Below are 18,694 nucleotides of genomic sequence, written 5' to 3' on the forward strand. Positions count from 1 at the left end.
CAACTTTACGGTTGGTGAAGCACTCCTTCACCTCCTGAGCTATTTTCACCACATGGTATATCTCAAGGCTTGCATGCTAAATGCACTCTTGACAATATTTATTTGTTACAATTCCAAACAAGGATTCATCAGCCTTGCACTCTTCACAAAAGGTTAATGCCAGGCTTGGCCTGGCCTGGTCATACCAAACCCTCATACTAATATCGTACAGAGGTAATGGTGAAGGTAAATGAAAATTGAACTGAAGCTTGCATATGGCTATGCTAGGCTAGGCTTGGCCCTACATCAATACAAACCACTAATTTCCCAGATAACGATTTTCATTAAGCTGTCAACAATTAGTGAAAAAATAACACAATCTTTCACCACATCCAAGATTATCTCACACGGTGTCAAGCAGACATGTTTATGAATGAGACGTAAACTATTTCTTAGATAAACAAAGAAAAATGCTGTAGTTACAGTGTGGCACCCAGTTGGTTTGACTCCAGAACACATGGCCATGGCTGCCCTCTCATTGTTGAACACTCTGAAGGTGATGTAGCCAGGAATGAGTTCATCTGGGAAAGTAAAACATTGCATTAACATTGTTACACTTTACTCTGTTTTGTGAATTGTTCTCATTAAAACAGCTGAATTTACAGTTTTTTACAATCACATTGCTACTATTTTCAGAACCTTGATGTCATTTTTCAAAACTAGACACAAAACTCATCGTTATCACATGTAACACAGGCTGTCTAATGTTCAAAACGTTGGGTTGTGCATTCACATCTTCAAAGAAATCATGGGCGGCGGCCGGGTGATCCTGAAGTTTGGGGAGGCTGACTGACTAACCTTTATACGCACACCCATTAGCACAGCCAGCTTTGCACCACATGTTCATTTTCATGCATGCTTGCCTCTGACAGACTTATGGCAAGCAATCCAATATGTAGCAAAGAGCAGTCAACACACCAGGCCTTGAACCCAATGTAATGAACTTCTGACGTTCACTACACATCAATGTTGTTCTTTTCACTGCAAAGTAGCTCATTCTCACTCTTTTCTGCTGGACAATCTGATATTATCCTGCTCTCTCATCTTCTATCTTCTAAGAGCCGGTTCACTCCTTATTAATGCCACTTTACCTGCAATCTGTTGCAGTTCCGCTAGGGGCGATCTCAAGTGTGCAAAAATAATAGGGCCAATGGGTAAATTTGTGTCTTCACCTGATTGTCGTTGAAAGATTTGATTGTAGTTTCTGCAAGTTCAATATGGATTATGGGTCGAAAGTTGAATGAAGGAATAGCATTCTGTTAATGAATGCCGTCATTTTCTCTGCTCCTCCTTTCAAATGCAACATTCCAATTTCTAGAAAATTTATATTCCCAAGAAAAGTGGATTTTACAGGGAGGGTTTACAGGGGTACAGCTCCATAGACCTCCATTTATTCTGCCCTTACTCGTGAGTGCCCTCGCGTGGAACCAGAGGAACTGCAACCAATACAGACGCCGGAAGTTTCCAGAGTGTTCTCCAGAGGGTTCTCCCAGAGCCCCTTTAGGGAGAGCCGGTCCACTTCCTATTAACTCCATTGTACCAGAGCCCCTTTAGGGAGAGCCGGTCCACTTCCTATTAACTCCATTGTACCGGATTGTTCCTGCAATCTGTTGAAATTCCGCTAGGGGCGTTGCCGAGCAAGTGATAAATGAATTGTGGTCTATGGGGCTAAGCGGCTGGAACTCGTTTTTTTCACAGTTGACAACTTCACTTCTCAATGTACATTGTAGTAGCTACCTGAGTATAGGTTTTCCACTGGAAATGAAATAAAAAGTCACTCATGTCCTTTCTGCTTTTCATAGGATGGGCCGTTTTCCCTGTAACATGCTAGCATTTAGCTCATGGATGCTCGCGACAATCGCGACCGATTACGACCGTCGTGAAGCTGAACCTTGTTTTAGGTCTATGGCCGTAAAGTGGTTCGCTTTTGTCACGTGACATGAACACTTTGAAAGGGTTTTTAGGAATAACAACACATATAGAAAATTGCATTGGTCAGCTAATTGTCAAGTCAAGTTATCCTGCATCGCATGCATTAATGCAATTTCAGGAGAAAAAATTATATAAAGACAAATGTGGTACTGGGGGGTTCAGCTCCATTGCCACCCATTCATTCATCACTTGCTCGCGATCGCCCTCTAGTTGCAGTACCATGCGGAAGTATTTCGCTAGTGGTCCTTCTCCCCTTATTAGACATTCTCTGGTTCTCCCCTTATTAGACATTCTCTGGCTGAGTTGGACACAATGCATGCTGGATAGAAACGCTGATTGACTTTCTCCTGCAGGGCAGGACGTCACAAGGTGACAATAAACCCAACTTTGGAGATCTGAAAACTTTGATCTGATTTTTTCATTCCATTTTTTATTCCAAATGTGAAACATAAAAAAATATAACAATACTACATAGCAGTACATATCAGCAAAAAAAATCCCATCTATCATTCATACCTGATTGAACTTTCTGTACTCATTGCAAGTAATTATCATAACAGTATAATGACTGTTATTGGTGGAAATACCAATGTACAACAGAAAGCTATAGAAGAATGGCAATCTTGACCTTCAATGATAATTCAAAATAATGCTTGCCCGTAGTCGCTTCTCTCAGCTATCCACTAGTCCTCTATAAAAACATACTGTATTTCATATCAAGCAAAGATTTTCCAGTTTACAATGAATGGTAAATAATGCAATAAAATCAACATAACAGAAATGGCAGTGGAGATGTTGCATTCCACTTTTTATTCCTAAATATTGTGTCCACAGGTCATCTGTGGACCCTCAGTGTGATCTTAAACTCAGCGGTAGAAGAGCAGCACAGCAGCTTCAGTTATCTCTCTGGATGCACTCCAGTCTCTTCCTGTTCCATATCCAGTCCAGTCAAAGCTTGTGAAATCCCCACACTGATTAGGAGCACCTTCAGGAAAGTGTCCCCCGCCACCAATGCAATACTGTTAAAAACACAGCACAAGGGTTGGTAATGATGATGAAATTCTTAAACTGCAACTGTGACAGATAGCAGCCTCAAATTGGCTGGCCTCAAAGTTGGATGTGACCATTTACAATGCACATTCATAATGGTGGAGGCTTCAACCTGCACATTAGGAACTGACTGGGGTTCAGTGTCGTGTTTAAGGACACTTTGACAACGTCAGAGGGAATCAGATTGAAACTGAACCACCCCTCTACCTCCTGATGAGGATATCACAGGTGTTGCATCTAAGAGGAGTTGTGTTGCTGTGGTCATCCTTACATGTTCAGTGTGGCACCCAGTTGGTTTGACTCCAGAACACATGGCCATGGCTGCCCTCTCATTGTTGAACACTCTGAAGCTGATGTAGCCAGGAATGAATTCATCTGGGAATATAAAAACATTACATATCATCAATAACCTGAATGTACACACAGACAATATACAGTATAAGTTTACACTTAACTCTATTTTGTGAAATCTTACGATTAAAACAGCTGGTAAATATAAACACCTTAAGTTGACTGTTTAGTTATTACGTGGGCACTGTATACTTGAGTAAACATAACACAAACAATACATAAAAAAAGATTTATACTGTACTTCTAGAATTTGGGCCATAAAAGTTCCTTGTAGTGGCAGCACTACAATGTCCCTCTTTCACATGTGAAAGAGGGACATTTAAAGGACAATTTACCTTAACTGAACAGCTTCGGAGTCATTGGAATGGTTATATATCTTTTTTAGAGGTTGAATGGTGGCTGTTTCGCTTCTATCTAGCGAATGTGCGCGAGAAAACCACCCTTGCAACTTTGGGCCGGTGGGCCGGTGGCACCGACAAACGGAAAATTTCGCAGCCTCGCGATCGTGCTCATGAAAAGGCAGACTGACCGATTGAGTAGTGTTGTAAAATATACACGCTAAAGCTGTAGGGGAAGCTCTGCAGGAAAACCTGCAAGCGTAAAACGAGAAAACAGCGAAGCAAACGCTGGTGTCTATGTGAGCACAGGTGTGTGTGTGTGTGTGTGTGTGTGTGTGTGTGTGTGTGTGTGTGAACACATGATCTGTGGTGTTTTATACAGACCTTGAAGAGGTGGTAGAGGTTTCCTCCATAGAGTGTCAGAAAACGTGTCTCTGTGTGGTATCGCAGGATGGGAGCAATGGTCCAGTGTTGCAGTGGAATATTGTTAGGAACATGCCAAACAGACACATCTTGTGCTATGATATCATAGTAGCCTACCCGGGATTCTGTAAAGGACAGGTAAGTCAATTTGGACATGAGTGAAAGAAAATGGAACACATTTCCAACATTTTCTTTCTTTCTTTTTTCACTTCTGTCAAACATATAGCAATGTGAATGCTTTTGGCTTCAAAATCCGCTAAATATAACTTTCTTCCTGGTTTGAAATATCAATTTGTAGGCAAAAACCTACAGGAACCTGATACAAAAATGTTCATTTAAAAGATATATGCATATGTTGCAGTGCTTGCTGACATATCTTCTGCTATGATATTAGCCAAGTACAGTACATTTGGACATTCCTGAAAATGTTATATAATAGTGATACGTGGAATTTTGAGAGGTCAGTGAGATATTGTGTATAGGCTAAGTGATAAGAATGATAAGTGGTGCTCCGTATCAACATATACGTACATATGCATGCCCATTTTCATGTGCCCTGGTGTTCCAGTGTCCTGGGAATCATCGACCGAATGTCATGAATGTCAGACTGCACGTAACTAGAGGTTACCATTCATTTTACCTTGTAGTCATCACATGTTGCACCCTCTGGAGTCCCAAAGGTGTTCATGTTGGCCCATGTACCCTCTCCATCAGGGCGGTTGGGATTGCTTCCCTGTTCACTGGACCAGCGGTCCCCCACAGTGCATTTCCCATACATGTTGTTCTCGTGCACACTGGCTACCAGTGTCCATCCACCACCTGCAGTGGTCATGTCACAGTAGGTCTGGTACACGACCCCGTTGGAGGTGGTGAGGTAATACAGACCATCTGAAATGAATTCATACAAAAACAATGAATACCCATATTGAGATGCCTAATATGTACAGGTACACATTGTCTTGTGGATAAAGGTGTATTTTAATTAATAGCGCAAAATAAAGAGCTTGCCTTCATGAGCACCATATTTCTGTTGAATATCTCTGCAGCTACGTCCAACAAGATTAAATTTGTCCACAATTTTCTGCAGTTCATGGTTTGTGTTGCTATTTCTGATTTTGACTCCCCTGGAATTTGGATTCTCAAGATAGAAATCTCCACCTGCTACAATAGAAATCACATGTGATCACTGTTGGTCAGCTTATATTCCACCAATCCGTGTGCAGGAAATGTACGTACATATGGAACCAACAAACAAAAACACATCTGTTATAATCAGAAATCAGACAGATGGACTCTGAATTATACATCAGCATAAAAACTGGGGCATACTGTACTTCTCTTCACAGATTGCTCAACATGTTTAATGAGCTTACGCTTACCTGGCCGACACTCAATCAGTTGTGATGACAGTGTAAGCCACAACAGAAGAATACCCTGCAACATGTTTATGAGAAAAGTGAATTGTCCAAGAGAAGGGCAGTTCGCTGATTGACAACAGTGTTGTTTGCTGCAATGTTCCCAAGGTTAACACAGCAAAAAGGACACTGAGAGATGAAGTAAGATCTTGGTCTGAAGCTGGTGTTTTATACTCTGTGGCTAGCTATAAATAGGAGCAATTAAAGCAGGACAATCTGATGTTTGTAAGATAAATTATAAGGAAATAAGAAACACACATATACTGTACACGTTGTCACAACCACCGGGCTCAAGGTAGCTGCGACATTAAAGATGGGGACCACACTGTAGCTAAAGGTTTAAATATAAGATATTTTATTATAACATTAAAAGAGTAAAGTCAGTATATGATAAAGAAAAGTGTAATGCAAAGTGTCTAGGGGTGATCAAACAAAGAGTGTAAAACGCGACGTCTATGTGCAAAGCTGGCAACGGGTTGCGGCTCTCCCCAGAGGAGCAGCCATGGAGCGCAGAGAGCAGGCCCAAGCGAATGAGCAGAGAGCAGCGCCAAGATCAGAGAGCCAGAGAGAACGCGTCCATTCCTCCTTCGTCGTTATATAGCACCACCCATTACTCCAAACACCAATGGGGTCCTTTCTCTGCAAATCAGGGAAACAAGGGGCAGAGCCCACACAGGCATTAGACCAGAGGGCGCGCAACCCCAGGACTGACCAGCAGGGTCTTAACATTCCCCCTCCCTTAAAGACAGAGACCCACCTAAGTGGGACTCTGTAAAGTACCACCAAACACCCAAGTCAACCTTACTGTGTTAACTGGCGCAACTGTCCTGTGCCACCTAACACAGCTAAACATCACGTTTGAAATATTTCTAAAATTCATCATTTTATTTCAAAAACTATTAAAAACCATGACTAGCATAACAATGTAACATTTGAATTTGCATAATTCTAATTAAACCCACAATTCCCATTTTTAGCAGTGTGCAAACCACCAACCACAACTCATCCAGCCATAGGTCTTATGGACTGTTATGTCCAATCACACCAACCACCACCAAGTGAAAATGCCCCATCTCAATTTCCCCACCACCCCTCCCAAACCTCTACTCCTGCTCCACCGGCAATCCAGGTACCTTGGAAAGCATATTTAAGGAAACGATAACAGGAGAAAAGGGAACAAGAGGAACAGAGGACACAAAAACAGAACATTACTCAATGATCCAGGAGTGAAACAATACTGGTGTCACTGGATGTTACCATCAGCCTGCTGCAGCACTGCCCCAGCACCCATCTGAAGTTGGAATGGCCTGTCCAGCCAGGGCTGCCGGCACAGGTGCAGTGCTGAGGAGTGATTTAATGACAAAAAAACGTTTCCATTTAACAGCCCTACCCAATCTTACCCCCCCTTCCAGGAGGTTTGTGATCAGACAAACCAAAAGTACTTCAGCACCCAAAACCTTATTTTTATCTGGCCCCACACGATTGAAATGCTGGCGAAACGGCAAGGCCTCACCACCATGTTTGAGGAGATCCGTGCACCTCAGTGTGTCTAACAGAACAGGAAAAGTCAAAATCAACGCCTTAAACTCATCAGCTTGATCTGATGGAAGAAGGTCTAATAACGTATCCAAGCTAGCCAACACTGCAGAATAATTTAGCCTAGGCTGCAGCACCGCATCCTCAGGGCCAATCTCCTCAACCTCCGCTGCCACCAAAGATTGACAAGAGGGCCCAGTGTCCAAGACAGCCACTGCAACAGGTAACACCTCCCCACCCCCTTGACTAGGACTAGGGATTTGGGGATAGTAAGGCTTTAGCAGATTAATATGGCACAACTGCTTAGATCGTTTCCTATCCGGAGTGTCTAACAGGTAGTCGTAGTCAGACATCCGCCGAGCAACAGAGTAGGTACCGTTCAGTACACTCACATGGGCCTTAACCTCCTCTAACCAGTCCTTTAACAGAAACAAAGGACTACAGACTTCATTATGTGCTGCCACAACCTCCTCACAGGAAAGAGTAGGTAGTAACAGAGGCAAATTTAAACTAGCACAGTCTTTTACAGACTCCAATTCCTGCTCCCCTCCCTGGGTATGACTTGCACCAGTCACCACACAGGGGGTGAGCACTTCAGGAAAATCAGACTCTGGCAAATCAGATGCTGTATTTACTATCGGAGGCGGTAAGCTCTCAGGCCACACACGCCCACCTACCAAGTTATTACCCAAAATCACATCTACACCCTCTATAGGTAGAGACGGACGTACAGCCAAAACAACTTCACCGCTTACAAGTTCTGACTCCAAAACCAGCCGATGCAACGGAACAGAAATGGTGTACATTCCGATACCCCGGATAAGGACACATGTCCCCGCGTCAGACACTTGTGAGAAAGGCAGAAGAGATTTTAAAACAAACGATTCAGATGATCCAGTGTCACGCAGAATGCGCACTGGCACCTTCTGGTCATTTCCAACCAATGACACATAACCAGATGTAATGAAGGGACTATAGCCATCACTGGCACACACTTGTGACTGCTCTAAAGGAAGCTCCTCTCTGCAAAGATCAGTGCTCTCACTCACTGAACTCAACGAGACATCTTCTCCAGCATTACAATTAGCTATACCCTTTTGACAAACAGAAGGCACAATTCTGGCAGCACAACCCACACTCTTGATTGTACTCTTTCCACATCGCTTCTCCTTTAACTTAGGGCAAGAGTTTTTCCAATGCCCAGACTCCCCACAATAGTTACAAAGATCCTCTGGATCAACTTGTTTATCAGAAAAAACATGCCCAGTATCATCTTTAGTTGCTGAATAGGGTTTTCTTCCCGCACTAGAATCATGCCTAGATGTTCTGGAGTCATATTTAAAAGAATTAAAACGACGGGAACAATAATCTTCATCATTTGCACGGACACTATGCTTATGAGTCAAGATATATTTATCGGCCAACACAGCAGCAGCCGCTGCAGTTCCAACCTCATGCTCATTTATGTAAGTGGTAATATGAGCAGGTAAGATGCTCTTAAATTGTTCTAATAACACCAACTCACACAATTGAGCAAAGGTTTTGACACCCTCAGCTGCACACCAGCGATTAAAGAGACTAGACAATTCCCGCACTAGCTCCAAGTGTGTTTGTTTCTCCTGTTTGCGCCAGTTTCGAAATTTCTGTCTATAGGCTTCTGGAATCAATTCATACGCTTTGAGAATTGTCTGTTTCACAATATCATATTTTCTACAGTCTGAATCGTCTAAAGATATATATGCCTGTTGTGCTTTTCCTGTAATTACACTTTGTAGCAATAGAACACAATCTGAATCAGACCATTGATAATCTCTTGCTAATCTCTCAAAAAGACAGAAAAACAAGTCAGGGTCACGTTCATCAAACTTAGGTAAAAGCTTAACCATGTGTGAAATTTTTGGCTGTGAGGGGGGGCCTCCAGGATTATCGCCCAGTGTCCGTCCCTCTCTCGCCAATTTCAAACGGTCTTCCTCTAGTTCAATTTTTTTGTATTCAAGCTCACGGTCTTTTTCTCGCTGTAGTCGATGTTCTTCTCGCTCTAGCCGTTCACGTTCATACTCTTTTTCTTGCTCTAACTGTTTACGTTCACGCTCTATACGTTCTCGTTCGTGCTCTTTTTCTCGCTCTAACCGTTCTCGTTCGCGTTCCTTTTCTTTCTCTAACCGTTCTCGTTCGCGTTCTTTTGCTAAAAACTCATCTCTTTTTTGTTGCATTTCAAACAATTTCATTTGTTGTTCAAAAGACAAAGCTGAACTTTCACTAGGTGATGCTGCCATAGCACCAAGAGTGCCAAGGGGAGTTGACGACTGAGTTGGGCCCTCAACGTCTGGTGCTGGGTCTAAAGAAAAAATCTCTCTCTCACCCAATTTCTCCATAATGAACTGTAACAACTCGTCTTTTGTAATGCTTTTCGAGATTGCGGAATGAATATTATAGTGCTCGGCTACTTTAAAAAGTTGTTTTTTATTTAAAGTTTTTAATCCACCTAATGAAGGTGCAGCCAAAAACGTACTAACATCCATTCAAACACGATACAAATGCTCAACAGCGAAAAATCAGACTAGGCCTACTGTTCAATCAAATTATGCCAGAACACATTACCATTAATGACTATAAACGCTAAAACAGTCTACTCTATCTAAACACGGTAGACTAATTTCGTCAATGTAATGCCAAACCAGTCAGCACGCTACAAACAGTACAAATATTTTTTATACAAAAGTCTGGCGATCCAAATGCACTTACCTATTCAAAGGCCTATGTGCAAAACAAAACAGCCTGCTGAAACGGAACAGGTGTAACCAAACAAGCACTCGCTCAAATTCTATCAGCTACAAACAACAAACATTTGCGTTACGCGCAGATCAGACAATATAACGTGGCTCTCAATGCAACGAAGGGCTAAAATTTAGACCTAGAGCTCCCCGCATCTAAAACCCCCAAAAGAAAAAACCTATGTCCACAACCTAAGTCTTCACGTGTCGTAGCGATTAGGCTTCACAACCCCCCCGCGTTTGACACGCAAACTTAACAAATAAACTATAAAGGAAACAAAACTTTTGAGCGGTCTCACCTACGGCAGGGTGTTCACGTTGCTCCAGTTGTCCAAATTGTTCTATGTTTTCTCTTCGCTGCATCAAAAAACCACAAAATTCTCTAATCCACAGAACATGCACTAAAAATGTTTGTCGAAGTTCAAAGCGGAAACGAAGCGCTTTTCAGACGACGCGTCACTACTAAAATTACCCAATAGCTACAGGGATTCCCCCAATTACACCATCAGCTGAGCCTATGCAATGAATGAAACGCTTAGACTCACCAAAATAGCAGCCAATACTGCGTGCGACGGCACAATTGCACAAAGTTAGACTGGCGAAATCAATCACGGCGTCTATCACTGAAGTATTCTAGGAAAATCGAACAAAAACTCCTAAATCCAATTTTAAACCGGCGAAAAAACCGGACGAGTCGCCCACATGTCACAACCACCGGGCTCAAGGTAGCTGCGACATTAAAGATGGGGACCACACTGTAGCTAAAGGTTTAAATATAAGATATTTTATTATAACATTAAAAGAGTAAAGTCAGTATATGATAAAGAAAAGTGTAATGCAAAGTGTCTAGGGGTGATCAAACAAAGAGTGTAAAACGCGACGTCTATGTGCAAAGCTGGCAACGGGTTGCGGCTCTCCCCAGAGGAGCAGCCATGGAGCGCAGAGAGCAGGCCCAAGCGAATGAGCAGAGAGCAGCGCCAAGATCAGAGAGCCAGAGAGAACGCGTCCATTCCTCCTTCGTCGTTATATAGCACCACCCATTACTCCAAACACCAATGGGGTCCTTTCTCTGCAAATCAGGGAAACAAGGGGCAGAGCCCACACAGGCATTAGACCAGAGGGCGCGCAACCCCAGGACTGACCAGCAGGGTCTTAACAACGTGCATACACACAGATATTCACGTGTCATAAACAGCCATAAACAAAATGGCACAACTCATAGTCATAGTGATTTATGACAAAATATACCACTCAAGAATTAGAAAATATGTGATAGCATTGCATTTGGAGTAGCCTTTACACACACACACACACACACACACACACACATTTGTATACACAAAAGCAAACTCACACATGCACACACTCATTTGTATACACATGAGCTGCAAGAATAGGAGATACAGTATATGCATATCAATTGCACAAAAAGGAGATGCAGGAAAGTTGACAAGCGTCATTTATTTTTGTGCAGAACTGAGCGGCAGTCATGCTGTGCGGTGCATATAGTTTTTTTTTTAACTCAATGGTGGTATACCTGGCCAAAGGTCACCATGAGACTTATTGCCCTCAGATTGTAACAACCAACCCCTCTGGCTAAAGAACTAAAGGACTCAAACCATGTGAGCGATTAAAGCAAGATAGTCCGGTATCAGTAAGTAATTAAAGGAAAAGGAAGCTATAAACACACATGCACGTGCGCGCACGCACACACACACACACACACACACACACACACACACACACACACACACATGCTCACAAACATCTTCACGTGTCACCAAGATCCATTCATATAGTATGTACAGTGGGTTCAGTAAGTATTCACACCCATGCTAAAGTTGACTAAAAAGAGGAATTTAAATCAAAGGCATAGCTAGAGATTGGCATGGTGCTTTTTCCAGTTAGCCTATTAGCCTATTTGATGCTCATTGAGCTCAATGCAAATCAAACAGGCTAATAGGCTAACTGGAAAAAGCACCATGCCAATCTCTAGCTGTGGTGAAGGGTATGTGATGATGTGGGGCTATTTTAATTCCAAAGGCCAAGGGAACTTTATCAGGATGCATAATATCCTGGATCCATGAAATAGCTGGCCTTTAAAAATAAAAACATATAAAAAATCCTCCTGCTCCTATGGGAATTTAACATAGGGGTCAAATACTTATGCCCCCTGTATTTAAGGAAGAACATTTATCTATTTACGATACATTCTTCAATCACAAAGAAAATTAGTGTCCTTAGCGGTTTGATTTTTTACTAATTTCTTTAATTAAGGCATTACAATCAATTCTCAAAAGATGATTTTATATTCCTCTTTTTAGTCAACTTTAGCATGGGTGTGAATACTTACTGAACCCACTGTATGTTCAAGAATATGGCTAAACCAAACTACAATTATTTTGTGCTATACTGTAACCACTCTGTTTGGGTGAATATGTTAATATTTTGCTTTTGTTGAAGGGGAAGAGTTTGTGAGTAGAACAATTTGGCCATGGATGCTTGCAATTCACACCAAAATCAAGATGATTTGCGGCTGCACTATTTGTACCTCAACACGAGTGAATGTGGGGAATGTGGACAGGGGATGAACAGTGGCAGTGTGAGACTTTTCCTCCTTAGGTAAGATTCTAAACCAAAGATCCCCCTTCAGTTAATTTGGCGTGGCTTCACACAAGGCCTCCCAGTCAACCATGTTGAATTTCCTGAGACCATTTCTACCTTGACTTTAGTGGCCTGATATTGCAGATGAGAATGTATTATGAGAACATGCAACATTTTCTTACCCCTGATCACCAGTTTAGCAATGGCAGAGTTTAAGTGGAACTATAGCCTACTATTACAGTAATACAATGTAACAAGGTAACCTTATCTTTAAGGCCTTGGGGCAGCCGTGGTGTACTGGTTAGCGCACCGGGCTTGTAACCGGAGGGTTGCCGGTTCGATCCCCGACCAGTCCACCATGGCTGAAGTGCCCTTGAGCAAGGCACCTAACCCCTCACTGCTCCCCGAGCGCCGCTGGTTGGGCAGGCAGCTCACTGCTCTGGGTTGTGTGATTCACCTCACTGTGTGTTCACTGTGTGCTGTGTGTTCACTAATTCGGTTAAATTGGGTTAAATGCAGAGAACTGAATTTCCCTCACGGGATCAAAAAAGTATATATTCTATTCTATTCTATTTTTTTATCTTAATTACCTTATTGTTGCTATGTTACCAAAACCAGAGACGGTTTATAACGAGAAGTGACATTGACGAGCCCGGCGCTGTTCTAAAAGTTGAACAGATTTCAACTTTGAGCGCTCTGAGCGCTGCGGTAAAAAACGGTCAGCGCCGAGAGCTTTTTTCCGCCGAGGGCGCTCAGCGCTGTGAACGCTGAGCTACATAGACTTTATATTGAAAAAAAAAACGTGATTTGGTGGACACAGGGCCTTACTGTCAATCAGTCAAGGACACAGATTTGTAGGCCTACTGAAGACGTGATCTCCAAAAATATACAAAGACTTTTATTAAGAGGTCGACAAGGTCTAGTAGGTTAGACTGCAATACACTATTTACTGGTCTTCCAAAAAACATAAAGAAATTGGAACTCATACAGAACTCTGCTGCTACACACTATACAGTACACCTTGATAACGTCCCCTTGGCCTTTAGAATCAAAATATCCCCACATCAACACATACGGTAGCCTACCCTTCACCATACCAAGAGGTTGGCATGGTTTTATTTCAGTTAGCCTGTTAGCTGGTTGGAATTGCATTGAGCTCAATGAGAATGAAACCAGCTTATAGGCTAACTGAAATAAAACCATGCCAATCACCACAAAACAAGAAACTTGTGTTTTTCTTTCAAGCACATTGTTATGTTGACGTGACATATTTTGCCACAGTAATGAATTTATCCAACAGAGTCATATTAGATCTTGCGCGGTGATTTTATTCACGCTGCTAAGGCAGTCTGGCAGTCCGTGGCGCCCAATGAACGGATCTGGGCATTTTTTTCAAACACAAAAAAATGAAGTGTAGGCACTAGCTGAGACCAGTAGGCTAGAATTTGGTGCCGAGTTTTATCTTATGTTATGCATTGAGATAAACCATGCTTTGTTCCCACCACCATGAATGTGTTATGGTAGGCTACTGAGCATGCATGATATCAGTGGTTCGCTTACATGTTTTCCATTTCCATAAATATTTGAAAATACTGTGTCACAAGATGTTCAAAATATATCATTCACATTAGTGTTATTATACTAAACACATCTGAAATCTACTTTCCTTGCCACTATTATGAAGTATTGATGGAGAATACTGAAATACTTCATCTTCACTTAAAATCAATTTTATTCAAAGTACTTGATCAAATTGGGTTATCATAGCATGAATCAGTTTATAAACCTATGACATTTCATTCATGTGCACTCGATGTAGGCCTACATGATCAAATCAAGTAGATCCAGCGATTCTTTTCCTTTTCAGTGCAGGACACTGACAATAGCAACCAGCCAATTATAATTCTTAAAGTGGTTGTAAACGTTTAAATTCTACTAGACAAAAACAAAAACGGGGGCCTCTCACGATTATAATGTCAGAAGTGTAAAAGGAAGTATGAGGAAAGTGTTTCCACATTACTGAGCATGATTTTGGATAAAAGTGTAATCCCATTGATGTTAAATGATTCCCATTTCATTTCAAAGTACAAACTTTGATTGTACGTTAGCCTAATTATAGAAATGCTGAGCAGAAAAATGAGAACAAACATTTCACACATCATATTAATGCAATCAGATCCATTTTAATATACTTTTTGCTGATAGATTCTTAAGGGCTGGACAGTGACAGGTGAAAGGAAAGATCTAGCACTATGTAGAGAAGAATCTAGGACATTAGTCAACATCGATTTTATACTTTAAACCTCACCAATAAAATGCAGGGCGTATAATGTCCGTATTTATGCTCTGTATTAATATACAGTAGGACAACCAGAAACCAAATATTGATATAATCGCAAAATATGTCTTCTGCACAGTTAAATAGATTCAGCGGTAGAAGAGCAGCACAGCAGCTTCAGTCATCTCTCTGGATGCACTCCACCCTGCTCCTGTTCCATAACCATTGGCGTCAAACCATGTGAAATCCCCACACTGACGAGGAGCAGCTTCAGGAAAGTGTCCCCCACCACCAATGCAATACTGTTAGAGGAAGTGAAGGAGAAAGGAATTTGATCATGTTACACAATCTTTCAAAAACGTTCAAAAAAAGTTTTTATATGCGTCATTTTTGAGTGCCCGGATCTCTCTTTTTTTTCCAATAAATGAAGGTTGAATGTTTAGCTTTTTCAACTAGTATAGGATTTAAAGTATTATTCAAATTGTGCTGTGGTCATCCTTACATGTTCAGTGTTGCATCCAGTGGGCTTGACTCCAGAACACATGGCCATGGCTGCCCTCTCACGATTGAACACTCTGAAGGTGATGAAGCCAGGAATGAATTCACCTGGGAAAGTAAAATAACCACTCAATCCAGTGTGTTTATTTTCATTTGAGTATTTCTGTATTGTAGGAGTTGCATTTATTTGAGAAGAATGTTAGAAGTGGACTGTTGGTTTGCTATTATGGAATTGAATAATTTTTTTTTTAATTTATTTTTTTTTTAAAAATTTTTTAAAGATTATTTTTTGGGCTTTTTATGCCTTTATTTGGACAGGACAGTAGAGAGAATGACAGGAAGTGAGTGGGAGAGAGTCGGGGTGGGATCTGGAAAGGACCACGGGGCGGGAATCGAACCCGGGTCGCCAGCGTACGGTGCAGGTGCCCCAGCCAGTTGCGCCACTGCCGGGGCCTTGAATAATTTTTTATAGCAAAATGCTTTAGATGACCATACCTCTAGGGGCTGGGCCATAGAAGTTTGCTGTGGTCCCAGCATTTCCATAATCATACACCACAGGAATGGATGGTCCATTGTCAGTCCTGCATGCTCCAGCATTGTACCTCACTGGGTAGCGCTACAAATTGTAATAACAATAATAGTAATTTAAGGTGAAGCACTGTTACAGTATAACTTGTTGTGCGTATATGATCACCTTGTTGATCCTCCATGTACCTGATAGAGTTGGTAGAGGTTCCCTCCATTGAGTGTGAGAAAATTTGTTTCTGTGTGGTAACGTAAGATGGCAGTAGCCGTCCACTGTTGCAGTGGAACATCGTTATGCACATGCCAAACAGACACATCCCCCGCTACAATATCATAATAACCAGGATTCTGTGGAAGTAAGGAGATCAATGTTTACGTTAATTTCAAACATTCTATTATATCAAGGTGTAGATCAAAAATTCTGAAGCTCCGCTCTTAAATATTTGGCAGCAGATATATTCTTTTCCATTAATCTCATAACCAATTATTATTCCCTCACTTCCTTAGTTTTCCAGTATCTACTGAAAGTGATTGGGATTTTACCTTGTAGTCATCAGAAGTTGCACCCTCTGGAGTCCCAAAGGTGTTCATGTTGGCCCATGTACCCTCTCCATCAGGGCGGTTCGGATCGTTTCCCTGTTCACTGGACCAGCGGTCCCCCACAGTGCATTTCCCATACATGTTGTTCTCGTGCACACTGGCTACCAGTGTCCATCCACCACCTGCAGTGGTCATGTCACAGTAGGTCTGGTACACGACCCCGTTGGAGGTGGTGAGATAATACAGACCATCTGAAATGAAATCATGCTTGATCAGTGACAAAATATATGAAAATCGAATAAACTTTCTGTTTAATTATCAGTAGTGCACATTAAATTTAAATGGTCAGGTTCACCTTCATGAATATCATAATTCTGTTGAATTTCCTTGCAGCTACGACCAACAACTCTTAATCTGTCCAGAATTTTGAAAACACCATCAGCATCACCTTTGACATCAACATTCCCCCCTGTGGAAATGGAAAATAAATATGATCCGTAGCTGATAGATTTTGGAAAAAAATATACACAATGATTCATCAGTCACTTCAATATGATTAATCATGGCTAATCAGGGCTTCTGTTAATAATGTTGATATGTACAGTACAGTACAGTACAATATACTTCAGGGCATGATGCATCAGCATAGAAACTGGAACATGCAAATGCTACATATAGTGCGCATCATTTCTTTTTCTAAATATCTACACCAACATATACAGTATATGATTTTAAGGTCTCTGGTATACGTACCTGGTCGACACTCCATGGGCTGTGATGACAGTGCAAGACATGCCAAGAGAAGAATACCTCTTAACATAGTAAATGGTCTGAGGCCAAAATGTTTTACCACAGTTCTGTTGTTTGTAGAGAGCAAGGATGAATAAACTGAGCTTCACCAAAGGGAAGCATATATATACTGTAATGCCTTGGTGATCCAGTTAGTTTGGTTTTAAAGGGAAGTATTTTTTTTAAGCAAATGCTTTTGGAATTGCTCAATTTCTTATGCCTACCTTGACCTGGTGCCAAGCGCTGTTTTTTTTTTTTTTTTGCTTTCTAGACGCCTTAGAATACCTTATCTCCTCTACTTTCATATTTTCAGATTCTCATCCATTGTGATTGACCCCTATACCAGCGGCCTCCACATTTATTGTATCTCTGGTAAATTCCATGAACCCCTGGTACATACTATTTTCGGTGATTTTGCGTCTCACCTTTATTACGAGAAAAAAAACAATGCCTCAAGAGATAGGCCTACAGTACTTTTTTTTTTTTTTTTTAACAAAACACGTGCCACATTGACAACCCAATATAAAATCTGTCATGCAAAATGAAGTAAATCTCTTCAAAGAACTTAATTAAAACAGTAATCCACCTCACAATCTTAAAATTGGAGTGAGCACACATATGTGAAAAATAATTTTGTTACAAACTACAAGTACAGGCTCATGAAATGCAACTAAATAAAAATGTACTTCATTAACAATGTAAGTAATTAGTAAGTTATTACTAAGAATGGTGTCTCGCTTTGTTTTTGGTCCAACCAAAAGTACAACAAAGAGCTTGAGCCTTTCCTACTAGGAAATATTTAGACGAGGTGAACTGTTGAACTGAATGTAGGGGACAAGGAAGGGAATTCAAATAACAATTGAGTTATTGAAGCAACTGCGACTGTCCTGTATAAAGTTACTTGGTGCTATGTTTGTAAGGCAGTCAGAAGTCCGAGGCACACCGATTGAGTGAAACATTTTTAAAAATCCTTTATTGCATTGGATAAAAAGCGCCTATGCATTTCGACTCTACTGAGTCTTCCTCAGGGCAATCAGTGATCACACTCGCAGGTGTTCTTTATAAAACAATCAATCAGTCTATGTCATGTGATAAATCACCTAACGGCACATTGAAAACCCAGTTGAGATACAGTATTGATAGAAAATAACAAAAAATAACAAAAAACTAACTTTGGATCTCTAAGCCAAGGTGGAGACTAGACATACTAGATATACCAGAGACACTAGCTTTAAAAAGACTTTGGATATACCCACATAGTCCCATACATAGTCCCATACAGAAAAAAAACAGTCTCCCACAGTATTCAACAAATTACAAGGCATGTAGGCATTATTTTATATAACAAGACTAACACCGCGTTCACACTGTTTACGTCCGTCGACGGATCACGGAATGCATGTCAGCCGTATGTATATTTGCATACACGCTATCTGATTGGCTAACGGATCCGTCGCTGCCTGAAAAGTTGAAAATTTCTCAACTTTTTTGACGGAGGCAGCGGAGCTGAAAGAACGGACGGACCCACAATTCCTTTCGAGTCCGCCCCAAGCAAAGTGAATGAGATCCGTTGACGGACGTAGACAGTGTGAACGCCCTGTA

At 41.4% G+C, this 18,694-nt stretch overlaps 1 protein-coding gene and 1 pseudogene across 1 annotated transcript; both read right to left on the reverse strand.

The window, feature by feature from the left end:
- Nucleotides 1–2,487: 2,487 nt before the first annotated feature.
- LOC134079792 (intelectin-like) lies at nt 2,488–5,576 on the reverse strand (annotated as a pseudogene).
- Nucleotides 5,577–14,623: 9,047 nt separating this feature from the next.
- LOC134080242 (intelectin-like) lies at nt 14,624–17,185 on the reverse strand. Its single transcript, XM_062536565.1, has 7 exons — nt 17,057–17,185; nt 16,659–16,751; nt 16,307–16,554; nt 15,953–16,111; nt 15,734–15,854; nt 15,243–15,346; nt 14,624–15,042 (listed from the first exon to the last, which is right to left on the reverse strand). The coding sequence occupies exons 1-7, from the start codon at nt 17,121–17,123 to the stop codon at nt 14,890–14,892; spliced, it is 945 nt and encodes a 314-aa protein (XP_062392549.1). The 5' UTR covers nt 17,124–17,185; the 3' UTR covers nt 14,624–14,889.
- Between the last annotated feature and the right edge of the window lie 1,509 nt (nt 17,186–18,694).

This window comes from Sardina pilchardus, chromosome 5 (genome assembly GCF_963854185.1).
Source record: "Sardina pilchardus chromosome 5, fSarPil1.1, whole genome shotgun sequence".
In the NCBI taxonomy this organism is placed as follows: Eukaryota; Metazoa; Chordata; class Actinopteri; order Clupeiformes; family Clupeidae; genus Sardina; species Sardina pilchardus.

Excerpts from the sequence above, each read along its gene's own strand:
- LOC134080242 (XM_062536565.1), bottom strand. The coding sequence starts at position 17,123 with ATGTTAAGAGGTATTCTTCTCTTGGCATGTCTTGCACTGTCATCACAG. Across the intron at positions 16,112-16,306 it reads CAACTTCTGATGACTACAAG|AATCCTGGTTATTATGATAT; the intron begins GTAAAATCCCAA and ends TTACTTCCACAG. Across the intron at positions 15,043-15,242 it reads CTGGATGCAACACTGAACAT|TATTGCATTGGTGGTGGGGG; the intron begins GTAAGGATGACC and ends TTCCTCTAACAG.